The 23896-nt window shown below is 35.6% G+C and overlaps 3 protein-coding genes across 3 annotated transcripts; all 3 read left to right on the top strand.

Annotated features, from left to right (window-relative positions):
* Positions 1–1845: 1845 nt before the first annotated feature.
* Positions 1846–3410, top strand: LOC129456583 (gastrula zinc finger protein XlCGF7.1-like). Its single transcript, XM_055224797.1, has 2 exons — positions 1846–1928; positions 2420–3410. Exons 1-2 carry the CDS (start codon positions 1854–1856, stop codon positions 3218–3220), a joined length of 876 nt encoding a protein of 291 aa, XP_055080772.1. The 5' UTR covers positions 1846–1853; the 3' UTR covers positions 3221–3410.
* A 434-nt stretch (positions 3411–3844) lies between these two features.
* On the top strand, positions 3845–12950 carry cenpu (centromere protein U). The gene is made up of 13 exons (XM_033974607.2): positions 3845–3935; positions 4764–4812; positions 4907–4994; positions 5417–5600; positions 6199–6271; positions 7312–7389; positions 8391–8475; positions 9065–9176; positions 10907–10985; positions 11068–11115; positions 11205–11266; positions 12051–12207; positions 12643–12950. The coding sequence occupies exons 1-13, from the start codon at positions 3931–3933 to the stop codon at positions 12754–12756; spliced, it is 1134 nt and encodes a 377-aa protein (XP_033830498.2). The 5' UTR covers positions 3845–3930; the 3' UTR covers positions 12757–12950.
* A 771-nt stretch (positions 12951–13721) lies between these two features.
* Positions 13722–22027, top strand: LOC117377547 (caspase-3-like). Its single transcript, XM_033973991.2, has 7 exons — positions 13722–13843; positions 16770–16832; positions 17626–17825; positions 18088–18216; positions 19500–19675; positions 19964–20087; positions 21108–22027. Exons 2-7 carry the CDS (start codon positions 16774–16776, stop codon positions 21332–21334), a joined length of 915 nt encoding a protein of 304 aa, XP_033829882.1. The 5' UTR covers positions 13722–13843; positions 16770–16773; the 3' UTR covers positions 21335–22027.
* Positions 22028–23896: the final 1869 nt, after the last annotated feature.

The raw sequence follows: 23896 nt of genomic DNA, 5'->3' as shown, positions 1-23896 counted from the left end.
TCCTGTTGGCTGGTGAACCATGTCTAGGTGGGTTCAAGTTTGTTCCAATGGCTTTTATAGAGAGGCTGTATGTTTCCAAATCAGGGCCAATCTGCAGCATTTAGCACAAAAGGACTCGAATGAAGCTGCTGAACATCACACCAATGTTTGTACTGTAGCCTTGCAGTTTCAAATTAAATACATTAAATTTACAACAGTACAATGGTTTTATAGTATACACAGTAGAATATAAACTTGTCTTTCTAACTTGTCTTAAATGCCAATGAGAAAAGGTGCATCTTTAGTAGAGATTTGAAGTGCTGCAATGACTTTGCTGTTCAGATGTGCAAAGGTAACTAAATACTTCACTGTACATACTTGTAAAGGGAGAAACTGTAGGGCCACTGCTTTGGGACTTTTTTTTTACACCCTGATCTGAGATAGTTCCTGGTTTGACAGGAAGTACCAAGTCTCTGGTAACCTGGCTGCATACTGAGAAGTGTATGTAACACACATATGGCCTTATCATTTTTTTTTTTGAATTTGCTTATTTGACCACTTGTATGTGCATTGGTTTACAGACAAATATCAAAATGAAAAGGATTAAGTTATTTTGTTTTCCCCTACTCTCAACTTAATTAAATATTAAACCAGCAAAGTGGATGAGTGCCCAGTCCCTTATATTCTATAAATAGGAGAAGGTCCCGGGGAACATAGAAGTTAGTTAGCTGACTCTGTGTGCATGAGAGGGGAGACTAGGTTCTTCTGACTAAATAAGGCTGGGGAATTATAGGATACTGTTATGTACGGGATAAAGGGGGAAAAAAATCAATAGGAGTTCATTTGTGGCTGTAGTATGATTAAAAATTGAAGAAATTAAGAGGGACTCTGAAAACTTTCTAAGGCAACTGTAGCGGCTTGTAAGAAATGTTGGACATTAAAAACATTTAAAAATTGCTAGGTTGTTAACTTCACATGGATTTAACCCCAAAAATGTCCCTGGCGTCCATTACATGTTGTGAAATTATAAATAAAAATCAAATTAACAACATGTAAATAATATGGTGTTTATTTACCTACAGACAGATACAAAAAAAAAAAAATAAATAAATAAATAAAAATCACTAACATAGACTATATATTACATGCACGTTTTTTTTTTCTTCGGATCCCATGAGGATATGTCCATGATTACATGTTTATTTTTTGCACAAAAAGATGCCCTCAAGCTTTGCCTTGTCCTACACTCAGACGGCGCTAACGCGCCCAGTCTGTGTGACTTTGGCTTTAGAGTGTATTGTATTGCAGAGTGTAGAGTATTTACTTGCTTCATCGACAACGCGGTGAAAAATATGATATGGTTTCCACTTTTTTGATCGGGATGACAAAAAACAATGTTGTGTAAAATTTCCTACACTTTCAAAACAACACATTTTCTTCTTTCCACACAAAATGCAGTTCATTTTGTTTGGGGCGCTATCGCACGAAATTGAATTAGGCCTATGTCTCAATTATAAGTTTAGGCAACAAAGTTGTACATGTGATTAAAAGTTCACATCTGTTGTGTTTTTATTGTTTTAACATAATATGTAACGGCATAGTTACTTTGCCTAGTAACTAGATACTTCTCCCAAAAAGTAACTGAGTTACTAACTCAGTTACTTTTTGGGAGAAGTAACTTGTAACTATAACTAATTACATTTTTGAAGTAAGATGCCCAACACTGATTATATCTATCTGTAGACAGTGACTTTTCAACACATCTGACTAAGCTATTATTATTATTATTTATTTATTTATTTATTTATTTATCTATCATAATAATAATAATAATACGGGCTTGACCGCGGTGAAATCATTTGGCAGAAGAGAGGATGCCAACGACACTGATGACGCTAACGACGCTAACCATGGAAGCAGCGCCGCAGACCGTAAACATAAAACATGAGGTGAGATCGCATTTGCGGAATGAATGTAGCATATTTAACCAACAAACGAATCGATATTTAATGCGGTGTGCGTGTTGCGTGATCAAGAATTTCAAAAGCACGAGAAATAGGGAGATAGAAAAATACTGGTTGCTAACTACAAAGCTGCGATGCTAGCATTAAACCCGCTTCGTAACCTGACCCAACACTAACTAACAAAATACATCTTCCCTTATCTCTTTAATCCAGAGAGTCACGGTAGTTCCTGTAAAGGAGATATGGCCAAGTGGTTACGTGTTAGGAGCCAAAAGGAAGGCAGCGGGCAAGTTCGCTAGTGCATATCAAGCCCTTTTAAACATTTTGATAGTGTTTGGCTTATTGTGCGCAGAAACATTACGATTCATTTTCATTCACACTATCCTCAATACCATTGCTCTTGGGACCAGTTATATGAAATCAATCGTTTTGAATGATAAGTTGAGTGAGAATCACAGCTTGGATTTGTTTTGCAGGAAAAGAATGATATTGTCTTCTGCTGTCAGTACTGCAAACTCATGTGTATCAATGAGGACCATCTCAGACAACATCTGCTGGAGCACAAAAGAGGAGAGTACAAATGTAACGAGTGTGAAAAAGTATTTGAGCTCCCATCAGTGTTGAAAGTACACATGCGCATTCACACAGGACACAAGCCTTATGAATGTGAAATGTGTGGAAAGAGATTTACAGCGTCCTCGTCTCTGAAGAGCCACATGCGTATTCACACTGGGGAAAGACCATTTCAGTGTTCTGATTGTGAACAGGTGTTTACCCGATCTAATGCACTCAAAAAACACTTGGAAATACATGCCAGAATTAAAGCTTTCAGATGTGACGAGTGTGGAAAGTGTTTTACTAATTCATATGGGTTAGCAATACATAATCTTATTCATACAGGTGAGAAGCCACATAGTTGTGATTGTTGTGATAAAAAATTCAGATCAATTGGATCTTTAAGGGTCCACCTGCAAATTCACATGCATGAGAAATTATTTAAATGTTCCCAGTGTGAAAAGACATTTAAGCAGGCCCAAGGTTTGAGCCAGCATGAGCGGGTGCATACTGATGAAAGGCCATTCAGATGTGACCAGTGCAACAAGAGCTTCAAGTTTCAACCAAATTTAACCGCTCACAAAATATCACACTCCAAAGATACAGTGTTTTCTTGTGAAATCTGTGGCCGGATGTACTATTCTCCGTCTGGATATTGGAACCACAAACGAACGCACAAGAAGGAAGCCAAGAGTGCAGCATGTGCAGAGACTTTTGTTTGAGCTTTCTATTACTATTATATTTTACTTCTCAAGTTGTTTAAATTGCTCCTTGGGGACAAATGAAGTGGGATTTATTGATTTTTATTTTTTTTTTAATGAAGAACATGTAAATTTCAATTTCAATTTTGATTTGTTGTCTGCCCATTTTAATGAATTTTTACCATCCCACTGAATCTGTTAATTTGATAGAATAATAATAAAAAAAAAAAGTTTTAACCCAAATTATTTCTTATCTTCTGTGATTTATTGATCTTCAAAGGGAGGTGGTGTGTTCCAAAGGTTGAGGTTACAAGTCTGAAATGACATTAACTAATATTTCTTTGAAAAGTTCTTTGATCACTACTACTTCTCTGCATTAGACATTTTCCAGTTTGCAGCATTGGGTAGAAGTTCATCTTAAACCAGCTACAAATATAAGGAATAATTATTTATTTTGGAGGTTGTAAGCCTATATTTCTAAAAGGGCATTTTATCCAAAGCTTCAAGACATTCGTCATAAACATATTAGACCTACTCATTACTGATACATACATATTAAGTTTAATCTATTCTTTTTTGAGATATCCGGCTCCAGTAGATGGCGCCAGTCGTAGTTAACATAGATCGAAGAAGAGCGTCATTTTTGCGGCAAATTTGAGTTTTGTTTACAATAAACGTTTTATTGTAAACAAAACTCAAATTTGCGATTAAACTGCGATTAGTCTCCAAATATGGGGTAAGTTTATGCGCAGGCATTTTCATTTAGCTACAGTTAATAATTTGCTTTCATACAAAAAGTATAGTGAATGATTATGCCTTTTTTCTGATCGTGCAGCTTGAATGTAGCTTGTTAGCTTAGCATTTTGCCCGCTGGTTGAACTGAGCATATAAACAAGGCTATCTAAAAATGATAATAAAACAACAGGTTAGTAATCTAGGGGTAATACTCAAACTTGTACTTTCACAGACAAGATCTGCAGCTTTTTACCATCTAAAATTTTGCATTGCCAGAATCAAAGATGTAGTGTTTAACCAAGACTTTGAGGCACTTGTCCATGCAGTCAGGACTAAACAAGGGAATCCGCATTTCAGCTTTATGCAGCTCAAATCTTTCTGGAAATGAGACAAGGTTGTACTGTGTTCAAATCCAAGTTCAAAACTATTCTGTTTAGCTGTGGACATAACTGACTGTTTTTATTGGCTCTCTAAATAAATACATTGAGATAATATCACAGTTATTTTGGACATATGCAAAATTAGATTATCAAGTATATCTATAATTATTAAAAATAACCTAAAAACAAGGTGATACTTGAACCTCAACCAAAACCTATACAGGCAAATTTTGGCACATTCTTGATGCATTATTTTAATATCATTATCAAGATAATAAAAAAATAAAAGAAAACTGTCAATATCATTTACTACTACTACTACTACTACTGCCACTACTGCTGCTACTACTACTCCTACTGCTACTACAACAACTACTGCTACTACTACTACAACTGATAATGTTGAGTGTAAAATAATGACTTATGAATGATAATGAATCTTTTTCCAGAGCAAAGAAGGGCAAAAAACCTCCACAAAAACCACAAGAAAAGAACAAAGTACATTTCAATTACTATTATAGCCTTCATGAAAACAAAATGATAAGTCATTATTATGTACACTTTACTTTGTTTTTCTTCTGTTTTTAATCAGAAAGCTTTACAAATTGATATGGCTGTGGCTAGTGATTTGTCTTCTTTAGCCACTGCAAGTTTCATCGAGGGACTCCAGCACAGCAATGGTGAATTCAACAGTTCTATTTTTTTAACTGATGCCACTTTATTCAACAACCTCATGTGACATGTGTAGAGGTAATACAAAACTGCTCCTGTAAACAAGAAGTAAAAAATTGTCAGACGATATTGATTCATGATTTGATCAACAAAAATATGTATCGATATCTTTATTTTCTTAAAAGAATGTTTAAACTGAGAAAATCATATTTCTTGCTTGTTATTATTCCAATTTTAGGCATTGATAACATAGGTAGAGGTATTCCGTAGTTTATAGAACTCTGCATTAATTCCTGCAATTTTAAACTTTTCAACAATTTTCTTCACAAACGGGTACTTGACTGTGGTAAAACATAATATCTCAATGAATATTATGGTGTGTGTGACAGTAAAAGACAAGTTAGTTGTTTAACACATCTTTGTTTTCTAGGTCCTCCTCTTCATAGTACAGCTGTGGAGGAAGACTTGGCAGCTGCAGAGGAAGAACAGGTCCAGAAGAAGTTGACAAAACGTCCTGCAGCTCACAAGGAGACAAAAAATCAGAAGAGGCCAAAATCCACTCCACAAAAAAAGGCAACAAAGAGGAAGAGTTCTGGACATGCAGATGCAGCCAGGTAGATTCATTATACTCACAGTAATTTGGGTTTTAAAGTGTCAGATAAACTGAATATTAAAGGTAGTAACTTTTTGGAGCTGGCATGACACCTGCACGATTCCATGGAAATAGAAAGTACAAATCTGTCTTATGAACACTCTCCATGGAGATGAATAGCTTTTATGCCACACTGTGGAAGATTATAGCCAAAATAATGACATTTCCATGGAAACAAGCAGGAGGAATCAGGTTTGTGGAGATACAAGTTTTTAAGTGCAATAAACACAACCGAAATATAAAAAAAGTTGCTTTTATTTGAGTCTGTTTTTTACTAAAAAGGTACATTAAGTATTTTCATAGTTTTATTTTATGTTGTTATATTATTTGAATGGTATATGGAAGAGTGAAAAAGTAAGTAACTAATTTATTTAGGTAATTGTTTTGTGGCTATTGTAAAGTTAAAGAAATAAGAATAACAAGATGTAAACTTACAAGAAATGCATTGCAAAGGGACTGGACAGTAACTAGGCCAGTCTTATGTGTAAAATTTCATTTTTCTATGTTTATAATGTACAGCCCTACTAATAATGAAATACTTGTGTTTGTGTGAAAACAAGAGCAGTCAAAAAGCAGATGGTAAAGAGCCAAAAGGGAATCACTTCATCAGAGAAATCCAGTCAACAGTCTCAGGTAAAACATCACAAACATGTACACAAATTTTTATAAAGTTATGTTAACCTTATTAGATACGTTGCACCGTGTGCTAGAATGAGTTACCCTAGGGCCAGGGCCTAGGGCCTAGGCCCTGGCTACACACAGATATTTTTGTAAATTCATATATTTTCCTGGGTTTGGGCCTTCTCAGAAACAGAATACATTTTATTGCCATTGTCAGTGAACAACATTCACAAACTAGGAACTTGCCTGGGTGTTATGGTGCAATATTTAACAAAGAGTAATAATATATACTATAATAAAATAAAATAACATATCTTCTGTCCTCACATGCACAGTTTACATCATTTTTATAAATGCTCTGCAAAGTAGTAACCCCGACAGCTGTGGAGTTGGTTTGGAACATGAGTGCTGCTGCTACTGTCAGCCTAATGAGAAAAGTAAACTGCTGTTTTGCCATTAGGCTGATACTCGCTCTGTCTATACACCCCTCTACTGAGAGCTTTTCTGCTCGTGCGTTAAACCATGGGATAGTTTAGTTGACATCTATACAACAGCAGCTGGATAATGTGTCATTGTTGGAGCATGTTTAGTATACAGTAAATAATAAAACCAGCTCTGCTCTTTGGAATAGGCAGCATGGTGACTCTAGCTCACTTTAGTTTAGGTTATTTTATTTATGCAGCATACACAAATCCTTTTCCTTTGTAATTCATGTTCAGTGCAGCTAAAACCAATGAAGAATAAAAACTGAACTATTACAGCATCACTGAAAGGAAAAACACAGTGCGTGGACAGTGATGTTTTTTATAATGAAGCCTTTAAGTGTTAGTTTTGCTCCTGCCTTCTAATGTCAAATTTCACGTAGTCATAAACAAACCTTTAGACTTTTACAGGTGGGCAAAATTGACAGAATTTTGAGATGGTCTTGATAACACTAACAGTTTTTTGGCAGTTTAGTTTTTTATAGATTATACACTCAGTAGTCTACAATGCCCAGGCTTTACCCACACCAGGCCTATAGCACACATTTTATTCACACAAATGTTTTTTAGGAGCAGTCAGAAGGAGAAGCCCCCTCTCATGGCCACAGAGACATGTTCTCATCTGACGAAGACCTGGAGGAGAGCTGGGTAATCCTATCAAGTATTATATATAAGCATTATATATTCCTGTATGATCAAAAGTTTTCTGAACACAAGGGCTACTGTAGGTTGTAACCCATGCCAAAACAAGCGCAAGACAACAGCAGTTTCAACCCCTAGAGCCAGTCTCCAAAACAAACCAGTAACTGATGAATAGAACCTTCACATCAACTTGTTGGCATAGCACCCAAGTATCGCATACAAAATCTGTAACATTAACAACAACACATTAACTTACCGTACAAGAACAACAAAAAGTGTCAACTCTGAACTCCTTTGGACACATACACATATACACATATTTATATTTCATGCTGAATGACAAAGTGTATACAGCAGGTTTCATGTTTTTCTGTTTATTACTTGGTTTGGGTGGAATAATGCCTATGATAAATACTTATCATAGTTTTACATCAGTTAATTGGCAGTTTGCACTTTTCTTCTCAGCTTTTGCACAAAAACACAGGAAGTAGCAGAATATTCCATCCAAAATGTACACCTAATTTTCTGGCAGCTTAAATCTCTCTACATAACTGCTGCCTGTGTAAAATTATAAACACAACATTAAAAAAACCTAAGATTTTTAGTCATATCTTAATTATAATTATCTTAACTATGTTTTAGTGAAATGAGTTTAGCCTATGCACGATTAAAAGTAATTCAACCCTGATTTTTAAGTGTAGAATAGGACTCCACTTTTTCAAGTGGAAGGCACAGTGGTTCCACCTACTGGCTTATTTAGCGTACTGTCTAAATTAAACCAAATATGAGCCACTATTAGTGCTGAAGTTGGTTAACTTTGCAATGAAGACAACTGTCCGTAACAAGTCTAGTGCAGAGTCAGAATATCCATTGTTCTTGTCATTGTTTTTTATGTAGCTGAATAAATATTGGTGGATTTTAAAAACAAATATGTTTATGAAAATATGAAATATGAAAACAAGCAATTATTTAATTATTTCAAACTGTTTTTATTTGTAAATTTTCAGAAACCAAGTCCAAAGAAACATAAAGGTCTCAGTTCAAAGAGATCCAGGATGTCTTCATCTGACAGATCCAGAAAGTCTTCTTCAGGTTAACACAAGATTTACTCTGGAGTTTTGGTTAGACTTCGACTTGTTTTGTCTTTGTTTAGTTTAAGGATGTGCTGATATGGATTTTTCTCCTTGAACCGATACCGATATTTGATATTTTGCCTGCTTCTTTGGCTAATACTGATACCTTTGGCTTTTACAATCCATAACAAGGCCCACAAATTTATCTTACCGGTAATTTAATTTGTGCTTGTTATTTTAACTTTTCAAAAAATAATAACAAAATGTATTTTACTGGAATCTGGGTTCAGGGTGCATATTGTAAACAATTCCTGGAGCATTTGAGAGAAGACTGAAATATGAACTAATACAAGAATCCCTTGCATTTCAGAATATGTTTATAGAGGTCTAAACTACAGGCACTACAGATTTTTCTGTAAAACAACAGGATATTTTCTTCTTTGCAGAGGACATTCTATAATCTAAATACATTTTTAGCAGAGTTGTAGACTTTTGTATTTGTTATTAAACTGTAGAAGCTCTTTCACATGTTATATGTGATTTGAGCTCTTAGATGTATGAATGTCATGACTCACCATTGACCCAAACATACTTTATTCTTGTTGAAGGCAGCGGATACCAGCCTGAAAAAGTGAGAGAAAAGAAGAAACTTAAGCGATCGAGTGTCACAGAGTCTGAAATGGTGTTGGATGAGTTTTTGGACTTCTTTGAACAATACAAGTCAGTTTTTAGTTTGTTTATTTGTTTATTTAGAAGAAAACTATTTATCCCTTAATGGGGAAATTAAGGGCACACTATGTAACCTTTCTGGAAACTATCGCCTCCTGCTTGTCGCATGAAGCTGTCACTGCTTTGCCTGGAATGCTCCACAGTACTGCTTTAAACTAATCTGTCAGTTATCCATATACAGGTGTTTTTACTGCACAAAAGTACATTGAAAAACTTGCATTGTTACTATGAGCAGAGTCGCCTCTCCATAGATCTGAAATGAAAATGTCACCAGGAGTGTAAAGTTGTACAGTGGAATATTTCAGGCAAAATGTTTGCATTGCATGGAGATAGGAGGTAACGGATCCTCCATCAGACTTGTATTTGTTTATTTATTTATTTTTTACAAGCAATTGTGCCCAAAAAATAGTGTTAAATTATTGTGTGAAGAAACATTGCAATTTTATTACTGTGTGTTATTGTGACAAAAAAAAAAAAAAAAATCTTGACATTCATTACACTGTTAAAGGTGCACTGTTACTTTTTTGTTAGATGATCTGCCACCTGCCTGTCTCCATGGAGATTTTATTGCTTTGCCTGGAATGTTCTATAGTATGACCTTAAACATATCTATGACTGTAGAGAGAAACAAGTGATGTCACCAGCCCAAGAAACAGGTCTGATCTATGGAGAGGCTACGCTGCTCACAACAAGAACGCATGGTATTTTTTAACAATTAAAACACCTATAGTTAAATAAAAGCAAGATAGATAAGCTTATTGCCATCCTGCAGAACATTCCAAGCAAAACAACATCTCCATGGAGACAAGGTGGCTTGAATAAAATCTCCCATGCACACTGATTAGAAAAATAAAAGTCCTTAATTAGTACAAATGAGAATAATCGGACATTTTATGCAAGCCCTGTGTGACATACATTTTTGTGGTACGACAGTAAGAGGCTGATTTTGTATTTTAATGATATCCGTCTGTCCTAGAGAAGCACTTGTTTTTATGCTTAAAGAATTCTTTGAAGCACTCACCCTGCTTAATTTGTGATTTTGTTTTTGGTCATGGTTACCATCCATCCATTAATTTTCTTCCGCTTATCCGGGGCCGGGGCATGGGGGCAGCAGTCTAAGCAGGGACTGCCAGACTTCCCCTACCCCAGACACATCCTCCAGCTCCTCCGGTGGGACCCCAAAGCGTTCCCAGACCAGCCGAGAGACATAGGCCCTCCAGCGTGTCCTGGGTCTTCGCCGGGGCCTCCTCCCGGTGGGACATGCCCGGAACACCTCCCTAGGGAGGCGTCCAGGAGGCATCCTGAGCAGATGCCCGAGCCACCTCAGCTGGCTCCTCTTGACGTGTAGGAGCAGCATCTCTACTCTGAGCTCCTCACCCTAGGATGTGCCCGGCCACCCTATGGAGGAGGGGGGTAGGAACGTAGATTGGTCGGTAAATTGAGAGCTTTGCCTTTTGACTCAGCTCCTTCTTTACCACAACGGATCATGGTTAACATTTTGGCAGTATATATTATAGGACATATTATATTTCGATTATTTCTGTGGTCTCAGGTAATGCATTCATTAGACAAACACAGTTGATTCACAAGGGAAAAACTTGCTATATTGTCTCAAAAACATTAAAGATTAATACAGAGCTTTTGATAACCATATTTGACTTTTCTATATGAAATAAGATTTATACAAGTTGATTAAACCAGATGTCTTTTTTTATTTTCAGGCAGACGGTCGAGTCTAAAGCAGTGAACCAGGCGCTGGATTATTTTGCCTCAAATGTTAAAGATCAACTCACAGAAAAGGTTTGACCTATAATGTGTTAAAACTGAATTACAAACCTCTAGTGGTAAAAATATATATATATACTTATGATCTTGTTCGCAGATATACTCCAATAAACAGCTGAAGACTGTGATGAGGGAAAACTCTAAGGTGACCACAATGATCCAAACATGAGCCGTGATATTACTAAAATAAATTGTGTAACATAATCTTTGACTAAACCTCTGATTTTATTGAAGTTGGCCTCAGCAATTCGGACGAAGAGGCAGAGACTTTTGGATGCCAAGAATGAACTCATTAAGTAAGTAACCAATATATGAACAGTACACTTTCTAATAACGTCAACCATAATTTTGAAGTATTATAGAAATGTTACGGATCAAATAAAAGTCATATAGGCAAAGAATAGTGCTGCACAATTTACACTCCAACATCATATAATTACATGTTTATAATGACAAATCATTTACAAGATTATAGAACCACACAAATAATATTCACCTTGACTTTTTATTCTAAGAAAACTACTTGTACTACAAATTTGTTGACTTAAAATAAATTGTAGCGTGGCAGAAAAGAACAAACTCATTAAAGGGCCCATAATGATTTTTAAAAAATCTATGTTGCAATGTTGTTTTCTCATCAGAAACGTATGTGAAGTTGTGTTTTGTTTCATTAACACATGTTAAACATATAAATCATGCATATTTAGGCAGAGTTCTTTTCTCAAACAGAGAACACCACCTTGTTTTGTCATGTTATAATACAGGAAGTTCTCCACTGTGTCTTCATAACATCACAAGGTGGAACAGAGCATTCCAGCATACATTATTAGTCCGTCTACATCTCCAAACATGTGTGAATGAAACAAATGCAACACCAGGTATGTTTTTGATGACGTAACATTATTACAAGGCTTATATCTCACAAGAGTAAATGTTACGCAATGTAGGACCTTTAAGTAACCAATATATGATTAATACACTTTCCAGTAATGCTTACCAAATTTGGAAGTATTATAAAATTGTTATCGACAAGTAATCTGTACTAATTTTGGGTTAATTATGTGTTGTTTTTTATGTCAGGTCAGAGCGACAGTTGTGGCTGCTGCAAAAGGACAAATCTGAACTGGAGCAAAACTTAAAGGATTTAAATCAAAGCAGAACTTTCCTCCAAAACCTGCGAGAGCTCAATAAAAGATATCTCCAACACCGACAGAAGAATCTACAAGAGAGAGAAACGGTAAGAGCCAGGACTTGAACCAGGACTGAGCAAGCATTATAAACTAAATTAGGACTCAAGAAATTCTAACGTAGGGCTAATCTAGGGTCAAACCTATCTAAACCAGGTCTAATTGAGGAATAAACATATCCTACTCCAGGCCTCAAAACGAGGATCTAAACGAGGTCTGATTTGAGACTAAATTTATGCTAAACCAGGACTAAACCAGGTCTAAAACTGGACTAAACAACTTCTAATTGCATAACTAAACAATGGTATCTAATCCAGATTCTAAGCAGGACAAAAGCAGGATTTAACCAGATCTAAGATTAAGACTGTAATAAGCCTAAACAAAAAACAAAATAGACCTAAAACATATCCCATAGTGTGTACCATGTGTAGTATTTGTAGTGCCTTTTAATCATCTGTAATTCATTGTTTATTCTTTGTCTTCAGTACGGCGCGTCAAGTTTACCTGCTTTACTCATCGAGGCTAAACACGTCCGAACTACAGAACTTCAGCTGAAAGAAATCAATGACAGACTGCAAAAAGTTGTCACAGAAAAATAGAGAAGGGGATTGAGTGTTTTATATTTTTCACATTAAATTGTAAAAATATTAGTTCATTACTTGTGTTATCTGTCCTTAAAGATACTGTACTGATCACAGAAAATGGATTGTTTCCTTTTTAGCATTTAAAATTTCCAATCAGTTTTCTGTTGTTAAAATAATAAATTTAAATCATGTTTTTTTTTTATCTGTGTAAATTAATGCTGTATTGTTTACTTTATATTAACAACAAAAAAAAACCCCACTAGGCTACTAATAGTTATTCATGTTAAAGTGATAGTATGTAACTTGCATGATTCCATAGAAATAGAAAGTTAAAACCATACATTGGAACATTATCCATGGAGGTAAGTTTTATGCCACACTGTGGGATATTCTAGCCAAAGGAACATTTCCATGAAAACAAGTATCGCCATCAGGCCAAATAAGAGTCAGGTTTGTGGAGATGCAAGCCCAAGCACAGTAAGGAGGACATGTTTTTTCAGTGCAGTTGACACATCTATAATGAAAAAAACATGCTTTCATTTTAGTCTATTAAAGCAACATAGTGTGACTTTAAAATAACCAAATTGTTGTCTTACATGAATTCAAATTAGACTGATTAACTACTTGTAAGGGCCAATAATAATAGGCTTTTTACAAGAAATACTGGGGAATACCACTTTGGGATTTGCCCAATGCTTCTCTAGAAAATTCAAATTAAAACTTGTTCTGGTTTTAATGACTCAAATTGAAACTGACTGACTGTTTAAGATGGATGGATCATTTGAATTATAAGGTGGGGCGCTTTGATTACTATTACTCCAGATTTTCTAAAATTACCTCATGTCTTGGCCTTCTTTCATTCTTTTCGGTTGAGTAGTATAATTTTTGCTGAGTGAATATTTTTCCTATAAACTTTTAACCAATCAGCTTCCCCCGTACCGTTTTGGCACCGCCCTCAGCCGAATCCCTGGTTTCTGATTGGCTCTCAGGTCGTCTCTGTGAGGAGACTTCGATCCTCTTTACATTTGCTTCCTTATAAAGAGTAGTCAAAGTTATAGTACCGGCTTTACACCAGCTTTCCCTCATATTCAGCACAATAAAGGTACGTACAGGGATATTATACGTTTGTTTATGTACATTTTAGGGTGTACCTTGTGCTTGTAGTTAAACAGGTCACAGGTCACCGCTTAGGTAAGTCACTTCCCGGAGTTACACCTGTAAAGTCGATTATTGTTTTTGACCGCCTTAAATCAGTAGTATTTGGGGAGTAATATGGATATAAGTCTGTGATTGCTTGTGTATGTGTTTCACTATATGATTACGACGTTTGTTAATAACTCGAAAGTTATAATTAAAGTGGGTGTGCTTGTGTATGGTAGTAGTATAACAGTTTATTTTTTGACAAGTTTAACTATATAATACTCTTTGTGGACACTGTTTTGTTTTAATTACTAGTAGGCCACTAATTCTAGCGTCTAGTTGTAGTCTAAGTGTTCAGGGTTAATATTACGTAAGAGTTATCCTACAGTTAAGTTTTCCTCCATTGTAGTGGCCAGTCTGTCTTGTTTTATTCCTGATACAAATGTCATAACTGGATTATTACACACATTGTTACATTAAATTGTAAACAGGTAATTAAAGCCACAGTATGTAACTTTTTAGCCAAAAATTAAGATTAAGACTTAAACAAAAGCATGTTTGTTTGTTATTTTCATTTTCGTTTATTGTTATATTACTTATTATCAGTGAAAATGTAGAAACATGTGCGCCCTTACTGTGAGTGGGCTTGCATCTCCAATTCTGAGTCTTTCTGCTGAGGATGGCCACCACCTGCTTGTTTCCATGGAAATTATGTTCCTTTGGCTATAATATTCCACAGTATGAAACTATCTCCACTGACAATGTTCTGAAGTATGGTTTTAACTTTGTTTCTATGGAATTATGTAGGCGATGCAACATCTCCAGAAAGTTGCTTACTGTAACTTTAACTTGTGATAAGAAACACATATCACAATGTTTTCACTTTCCATTTCAATAGTAGATTTTAGAGTGGGGATGGTTCCCCATAGATCTGAGCTGTACCTGATAGTGTTGTTGTTTCCATGACAAACAAGTAAATTTAAAGTCATACTTTGCAAAAGAAAATTCAATTCTGAGGGATTATACAGACATCTTAATGCCATCCTGTTGCTTATTCACAACCATAACATCTCAATAGGGTAGTGTTGTCACAGTGCTAAAATTTCATACTAAAGATAATTTTTTATACTCAATGTCGTTTTTAATAACACTGTGCTTATAAAACACTCCTTTTTGGACAGTAAAATGTAGTTGGCAGCATAAAATAAAGTAGCTTATCAATGCAGTGCACTGTTAAATACGTTTTAAGTGCAGCAAAATAATACAAGTGTGGGAATATGTGATAAGGTAAGAAGACCTTTATTTCTGTCCCAAAGAGGAAATGGATGTGTTGCAACGTACAGTTTAAGAACAGCAAGGAAAGGCACTCAAAAATCAAGATGAATAAATATTAGAAAATAGACTTAAACACAGCACTGTGCAAGTATCGAGATATGGGAAATTTGGTGGCATGCTTATCATGGCCAAAATAATTGTGATTAATGATTATATCACAATAATTATTACTGCTGCTAATAGTTTAAAAATGTTCTGGATAGGAGTAATTATAATTTTAATATTATGAAGAGATTACATATTTATGCACATTTTGGTGACAACGGGTGTAAAGTAGCTATTGTGCTAATTCCGGCATATTTACATTGATGCTGTTTGTTGACATGTTGATTAATATGCACTGTCCTAATTAAAATAAATAAATAAATAAAAAAAAATAAAATAAAAAAATAAAGTTGTTCATCATGATAAACAATATTGTTTATTGTCCCCATAAGTATAGTAAAATAAAATAAAGGGCTATGGCACTATTATCTGCAGTAAGTGGCTCTGACTATTACTATGTACAATGCAGTGTATGAACAGGATAAACAGCAGGTAGAGTGACTTCAGTGTGTTATACAGGAGATGATTCATATTTTGTAACAGCATTGCACATGGTTGGAGTGCTGTCGAGAGGACAGAGGACAGTCCAGGATCCTCATGTCCCCCCCTCCTGCACTTTAGAGGACAACCTAGGACAGAGCTAGTCTCTTGATGACACCTTGTGTTGTGTGTGTTGCGGTTTTCTAAAAGTCTTCAGATGAAATGAACCTCCTTGCTGGTTATATTTGACTCAAATAGAAACTGACTGTTTTCAATGGAAATAACTTGTATCACACAGAGTACAGTTATAAATGGGACATTGGAAAGTGCAATGAGACTTTTTTTTGTTTTATATATATATAATATATATAAGTGTATCTGTGTGTGTGTATATATACACACAACATCCCCAATCGTCCAGGTAGGTTCCATAGCGGTATATATATATGTATGTATGTGTGTATATATATATATATATATATATATATATATATATATATATATATATATATATATATATATATATATATATATATATATATATATATATATATATATATATATATATATATATATATATATATATATATATATATATATATATATATATATATATATATATATATATATATATACACACACACACATACACACAGAGATATGGTAATATAAAAGAAGAAATAAAAGAAGAAAATGAAAATGACATATCAGAATTGAGCATCAAGTCTAGTCCTTGGTATCAAAATCGAGTTTGAAATTTAGTAAGGTCCAACAACAGTATTGATTATTAGTGTTGATGGGACTTGAGTGAAAAGCAAACATTTGTTGTATAAGATAAGATGAAGTTTATTTTAAAAGTCTAATTATTAAAAGCCCTGTTTATTTGTTTTTAATAACACATATTCTTTGGACATAGATCAAATATTCAAATATAGAACTGTTACTATACCCCAAAACATCATAAAGTTCCTGCACATTTACCAAACAAGGCACCTAAATCTCACTACTTGGATGCATTACTTTTTCAGTGCCATGGCAGATGAAGAACAGACCAGAGAGGACACAGTTGATGCTTGGAAGTTTTTGCCCAAGTAAGTTTTAGGATGTGAACAAGACTGTTACTACTGTTGGACTATTGGTTTGATAGATTAGAACAACTATTATTTGTGGAACTGATGAAAAAATAATAGTTTCATGACGCAGTTTTTGCCTACTCTACACTTTACTTACCTCCTACACCTATTTTACTTTACTCCGACTCTACTTTAACATTTAACATTCATGCCTCACAACATCAAGGTTCCAGGTTCAATTTCCAGGCCACCTGGACCTTTCCGTGCAGTGTTTGCATGTTTCTTCCTGGGTCTGTGTGGGTTTCTTCCATTCGCTCTCATTTCCTCCATCAACCCAAAACATGCACAATAGGTCAAACTCTCCAACTAAGGTAGTCCTGACCAACACTAACTCACAGTAACAGTGCTGTACAGCAGTAGTGCACTGCTCCTGACAGGTTGCCCCAGCGGCACTGGGTGAAGGATGGGTCAAATCGGAGAATGAATTTCCCTCACGAGGGATCAATACAGTATACCTTACCTTATTCCTTTATTCTTTTTAGTTTCCAAAGCAAATTCTTGTCATTATCACTGTAGTTGATAAAGTTCCACTTTCTTTATTTCCACTTGAATATTTTCTGGAATGGTCAGTTATGTATTCTTTTAGCTGATAGAAATATCTGTGTCGCTGTTGTGGCTGATAACTACAACAGCTAGATATTCTGCACTTCATTTTACAGTGCATTCACATTTTGTGTTATATCCCATCCTATCCTATCGATTAATTTTGGGCATTATTGCCCAACCCTAATGTAGATTAATTTAATTCCAGAAAGTGCTCCTCCTCTTCTGAAAGTGCTGGAGATGTGCAGGACCCAGAGAAGAGTTCTGGTTCTTCGGTCCCGGACTCGGTTCCAGGTCCAGATGAGACTAAAGTACAGACCGAGGTGGATCCGTACATATACCGGACAGACTTCCCCTGTGTGGGACTCTGCCTCATCATAAACAACAAGAACTTTCACCGCAGCACAGGTCAGATCTTTGAGGGCTGTCAAAATGATATCCTGATATGAATCAATAATACATCTATTATTGAAAGTAGATAGTCTTTTGAAGGAATTTCGATACTGATATATTTTCACTCTATCTCCACTATACTATATATTCACTCTCCTTCCTCTGTACCATATATTCACTTTCCCTCCTCTGTACCTTTTAACACAAACTCTGAAAATTGAAAAAATAGAAAAGTTGAAGCCTGATTTTGGCCTTGTTTTTTTAATTCTATTTCTAGGGATGTCCACTCGAAATGGCACTGACGTAGATGCAGCTGCAGTGATGGAGACATTTATAAAACTGGGATATAAATTAATTGTAGCGACAGACCTCAGCGTACAAAAGCTTAAGGACAAGCTAAAGAGTGGTAACTTCATGCACTTTTGAACTCTACTGTACTACTATTTTGGACCAGTGTTTCCCCAACTGCAGTAGGGCTCTCTCTGGTGGTACCTAGGGCCATCTGCAGTTTGAGACAAATCTATCCATGTTTTTGTCCTCCGCCATTATTATGGCAAACTACGGCCCAGGGGCCACACACTGCCCTTTGGGCTTATTAATCTGGCCCGCCGAACGTGACCAGAGTATACTAAAATAGGTAATGGTAAACCTTGTTCAAAGTTTTTATGCTGTGTTTATTTAAAAAAATTAGAACCCATTGTGGCCTGTGAGTCAAAAAGTTTGCCCACCTCTGATTTAGAACTACGCTAGTCAGTCAGAACTCACTTTAGGCCTGGTTTAGTCCTAATATTAATTTCAAGCCATGGCAACCATCCTCTGTGGTCATAGCAATGAAGCAATTCAAATCAAAATATTATTATCTTTTGGGGAAAGGCCTTCTCAAAGTCCTTCAAATCAGGAAGGAAATGTTTGTCTGAAACCCAAGAGTAGAGGTTATGCACTTATTATAAAATGCTCCTCAACATTCCGACTGAGTGGCAGAACTATGGTCAGCTCAATAGATAAAATGTGTTTCTTTTCTTTTTATGGCATCATCCTTGTCCGTGGACCTATTGTTTTCATCCCACAAAAATTATTTCCTCTACACACAGACTAAGAAACATTTTATTTAAGGAGAGAAAGGTTAATTTCAACTGTGTCTTATCCCAAAGTCTGTACTGGTTTTCTACAGTTTTTTTTTTTTAATTTTTAATTTTTTACTGATTTTCTTGTCTTGTCAGGGTACAAACTAATTATTTAGCAGAGTTGTAGATTTTTATATTTGTTATTAAGTTGTAGCAGCTGTTCCACATTTTAGATAAATTCTGAGCTCTTATAGGAGAAAATGTGATTACTCATCATTGACACTCATAAACCTTTAACATTAATAAAGTTCAAAAGATTGTAATGTCATCTGCATAACCCCTATAAGTCTGATATAGTCCGAGTTTAGGCTTATTGATTGATTCTGATTCTGGATTGCATTCTACTTTGCCATGGAATGCTCATAGGTAAATGTTTAATTTCATAATTTTATTAGACCAAAGAACTCACTGTGTTACAACAACAATCTGCATTTTAACAATATTTATTTTAGCTGCCCCCCCATATGTATTAAATATCATTTGCCTATAGAATGTTATGACATTATCTGAAACCCAGCACTACTTTTCATTCTTATTTACTATGCATTTTTTCATTTTTTTCCAGTGTCTGAGGAGGACCACAGTAAATACGCCTCTTTTGTTTGTGTGATTTTGAGCCATGGGGATGAGGGTGTGATCTTTGGGACAGATGGATGTGAAAAACTCGATGTTCTCACCAGATTTTTTAAAGGAGACCGATGCAGGAGCCTTGTAGGGAAACCCAAACTCTTCTTCATACAGGTCAGTCTCTCTTGTTCACTTTGTTCACCAGGCACAAGCCTAGACACAAAGATTTCCAGCGCCTTTAAAGATTTGGGGATGAATGTGGTGTGTGAGTGTTGGTGAGGTTTCGAGGGGTTGATGGCAGCCTCGCATACGTTAGTCATCCCCAGGGCAGCTGTGGCTACAATAGTATTTTAACACCACCGAGTGTGGATTGAATGAATAATGCACGAAACTTTGAGTGTCTAGAAAAGAGCTAAATCATCATTATTTTTAGGTTGTGTTGATGTTTTGTTTGTTTGACAGGCATGTCGTGGCGGTGAATTTGACGGAGGGATTGAGACAGATTCAGTGGACGCTGCAGTCGACCCATCCACAGACAGGATCCCAGTGGAGGCCGACTTCCTGTACGCTTACTCCACTGCTCCAGGTACCAGCCCTCATCCCTGATACTGCAATTGTTGAGACAATTAATCATTATACAGTATTGAGGTCCATCAGCTGTACTCATTCTATTAATCACACTTGTATATTGCAATAATCTATAGTAGTGCTGTAGGCCTTTTGTTGTTTAGTTGATTAATCAGTTGATGGCGTTTTAGTTGACCAAAATTTAATCTAATCTACTAGGTCTACTCTGTTCAAATATAATAATAAAATTATACAATAAGTAACTTTTTACACTGTACATCACTCACTACTTTTGAAATTTTATTACTTGATTTATTTTTACATTGTTGGAATATGTACATTGTGTAGTACTTTACTAAGTAAAGTAATTAATGACTTACCTCTATGGACTTGTATTACTGCATGCATGAAACCTGCTACTTGAACTTTAGACTTATACAGAAATACTCTCAAATACATAGTGCGAGTATTGTATTATTTTATCTGATTTCTCCCAGTCAAACTTTTTTTCTTGGTATAAACAAAAAACATCAACAAAACAACATACAACTCACTGTTTTCTCATGGAAAGGTGTCGGAAATTGCTCATCACTAAATCTACCAAATCGTTATATTCTTACACCACATCCATGTTCAGATTTTCTTTGGGTCGCGTCAAGGTAAGATCTCCCAAACGTCCCATTCCCCAGACACTTCCTCTAATTTACCCCAAATTCACAGTGTCTCTCTAAGGGGCTTCTTATATTCAATTGAATTTAATAATTTTCAAATTGTAGGACCCCTCACATGTACTACCTACCCCCCTCCATTGCCCACAAACCTAATGACTGTTCATAATGGAATGGTACAATACAACTAATATAACTATGCTGCTAAGAAAGTATCTCTTCTGCCAAATAAAAAAATAATAACAACACTATTGTACTTAAATATAGACTATTTGAATTAATCTTTTATGCATTTAAGTTCTCAGTCTTGTCACCTTTATGATCAGCAGATTGCTAAATTTAATTGAAACTCTATTTTATCTTTTCTTTAGGATACTACTCATGGAGGAACACATATAATGGCTCCTGGTTCATTCAGTCTCTGTGTGAGGTCCTAGAGAAACACAGGGACCTGGAGCTGATGCAAATCATGACCAGAGTCAACAGAAAAGTGGCCTATCACTTCGAGTCATCCTCAAATCTTCCTGGATTTAGCGGCAAGAAGCAAATCCCCTGCATCGTCTCCATGCTGACCAAAGAGTTCTTCTTCCCAAAATAGGCTTGAATACAAGTTTTAACCATAATTTACACTAGGGTTCCCAAGGTGGGGGTCAGAAACCCTAGCAGATCATGTGGCAGTGAGCTGAGGGTCGCAAGATGACTTGGAAGATCTAATTTTAAAATTATGACACTATACTTAATACATTTTAAAATAAATTAAAAACTGTATGGCAATTTAGGCCAAGTAACACAATAAACTAGTCAAATAAACATAATTAATGCTGATTAATTCATGTTTTACAACTTTAAATTTCATTTCATTTTTCAGTGGGAGTCTAGGGTTGGTTATCTTATTTTGTGGTCTTCCTCTACATTAGGACAGGCTGTGGGCACATAGATGTCTTTTTATGGGCTTGTTTTTTTTATTCAGCATTCAGTAAGAAGAGAAGGTCAGGGCTCGCTACTTATTGTCTGAAAAGTATTTAATAATAATAATGCATCAGTCTTATGTAGCACTTTTCCAGCTCAAAGTCGCTTTACAGTTTTATGCATTATTCATTCACTCTACACTCAGTGGTGGTGGTAAGCACTGTTGATCCAGGAAAATGAGCTAGATCAGGTATCAGTCCATCCAATATTCTGGTTTGGCATTTTATTGGATGTAATAAGACTGTTTACTGGCTGATATTCACATTTTTATTCATAAATGGTTACTTGCTGTATAAGTACAGCAACATTGGATTAATTTTGCTGTGATTTAACTGTTTTTATGGAAATAAAATGCCTATTTTGGTCTTCACACTCGTATCAACAGAGCGATGTATTTCTATTGGTATTGGAGCTGAAAAAGCTGACTCACTACATGTAATGCTGTATGCTGTTTTAGAGCAAGTACCAGTAACTAGAATTCATATTGACACTTGTCTCATTGCTCTACTTTCCTTACTCATTGGTCTCATGCTCCTGATTCTTCTGTTATATAAACATGTGTGCTGAAGAGCGCGTGTTTAATGCTTGTCAAAATCAAAAGTAGAAAAACGCCCACTCTCTGTGGGCTGAGCTGATGAGCTTTATTTACAGTGGAGCAACATTTCGGCAACTAGGCCTTCATCAGGCAAACTTCTTCTGTTGAAATGTCAACTTAAATCTGCAGCTATTATAACCGGACATTTTTCCTTCACTCATCAAAGAGGTCATCTAATTTTTTTCTGTTCAGAGGATTAACGACATTTATCTTTACTGTGTAACACAAAAATCTGGTATTCACAATGCTGAATAAGTAGAATATAATTTTGTGACACTGAAGGCAAAATACAAAACTCTGGATAAATAGTGTAATGTTATTTATTGCTTTGGAAGACCCAGAGAGTCATGTTAAATTAAATTCATCTTTAACTGAAATAGTCTTTACAGTGATAGTTACTATCAGATCTGGAACAAGTGATGGAGATGCACAGCCTTCAGTCACAGGTGCTGTCAAAGGCACAGAGGTTTGGAACAGTGCCCCCCAGCTGCTAGGCAATCTTACATTAAATACATTTAAAAAATAACCTGAAATGTTGGCTCAAGCGGAGCCAGATCTGTGATCACTGATCAAAAGTGTTTTTTAAACTCTAATGTTTTAATGTGTTTACTGTTATTGACTGTCTGTACAGTGCTAAATGCTGTCTCTTGTCCTGGCCTGCCAGGGACTACAGATGGAAAATAGTCACTGGGCTAATTCTGGCATATTTACATAATATGTTCAATAATATGCATTGTCCCTTATTAAATAAATATAAAATCAAATTTTCTGGAGGTGAAAAGTCAGCTGCATGATTCCATGGAAACAGGAAATTAAAACCGTACTTCGGAAAATTTTCCATTAAGATGAGTTTCACTGTGGATTATTATAGCCAAAGAAAAAACATGTATGCTTTTCAGCTTTTTAATGGAATAAAAAACATCCATAATTTAAAAACAAAACAAAACATGCTTTTATTTCAGTCTATTCTTTGGAAAAAAAAAAAAGAAAAGAAAAGAAAAAAAAATTATAGTTTTAAAAGATGATGTGATGTTGATAGGCCTTACCCGATTTTGTTGACACTGCTGCATTGGTTTGCTTTAATACATTTTTGTATTATTATTTATTTTCGAAAATATTTTAAACTAAATATTCCAAAAATATATCAAATGGACCTAACCCTCAGCGCATCCACTTCAAAATCCTTCTCATCACATTCAAAGCTCTCCACAACCTGGCCCCTCCTTACCTCACAGACCTGCTCCACCACCACACTCCATCTTGCTCCCTCCGCTCCTCCAGCTCCAACCTCCTGTCCCTGCCCTGTAGGACCATGCTCCGAACTTGGGGGGACAGAGCCTTCTCCATCGCTGCCCCCACCCTCTGGAACTCACTGCCCAAACCCCTCCCCACCTTCAAAAAATAACTCAAAACCCCCCCTTTCAAAATTGCTTTTAATGTTTGATTTTATGTTGTAAATTTTGTGATATTTTATTCTTGTATGTATTGTGAAGTGACTTTGAGTGTCTTGAAAAGCGCTATATAAATAAAATTTATTATTATTATTATTATTATAACATAAAATAACATTATACAAACAATAATTGTCCTTTTGTT

Source organism: Periophthalmus magnuspinnatus, chromosome 10, assembly GCF_009829125.3.
Source record: "Periophthalmus magnuspinnatus isolate fPerMag1 chromosome 10, fPerMag1.2.pri, whole genome shotgun sequence".
Classification (NCBI taxonomy): domain Eukaryota; kingdom Metazoa; phylum Chordata; class Actinopteri; order Gobiiformes; family Gobiidae; genus Periophthalmus; species Periophthalmus magnuspinnatus.
The sequence above is the reverse complement of the archived record's forward strand: the minus strand, read 5'-3'. Positions and strand labels throughout refer to the sequence as shown.

Bases quoted from the DNA above. Each gene is read 5' to 3' on its own strand.
- LOC117377547 (XM_033973991.2), top strand. From the start codon at position 16,774: ATGGCAGATGAAGAACAGACCAGAGAGGACACAGTTGATGCTTGGAAG. The intron at 16,833-17,625 runs GTAAGTTTTAGG...ATTTAATTCCAG, and splicing joins GCTTGGAAGTTTTTGCCCAA to AAAGTGCTCCTCCTCTTCTG. The intron at 18,217-19,499 runs GTAACTTCATGC...ATTTTTTTCCAG, and splicing joins TAAGGACAAGCTAAAGAGTG to TGTCTGAGGAGGACCACAGT.
- cenpu (XM_033974607.2), top strand. The intron at 7,390-8,390 runs GTAATCCTATCA...GTAAATTTTCAG, and splicing joins AAGACCTGGAGGAGAGCTGG to AAACCAAGTCCAAAGAAACA. The intron at 10,986-11,067 runs GTTTGACCTATA...TCTTGTTCGCAG, and splicing joins AAGATCAACTCACAGAAAAG to ATATACTCCAATAAACAGCT.
- LOC129456583 (XM_055224797.1), top strand. From the start codon at position 1,854: ATGCCAACGACACTGATGACGCTAACGACGCTAACCATGGAAGCAGCG. The intron at 1,929-2,419 runs GTGAGATCGCAT...TTTGTTTTGCAG, and splicing joins CCGTAAACATAAAACATGAG to GAAAAGAATGATATTGTCTT.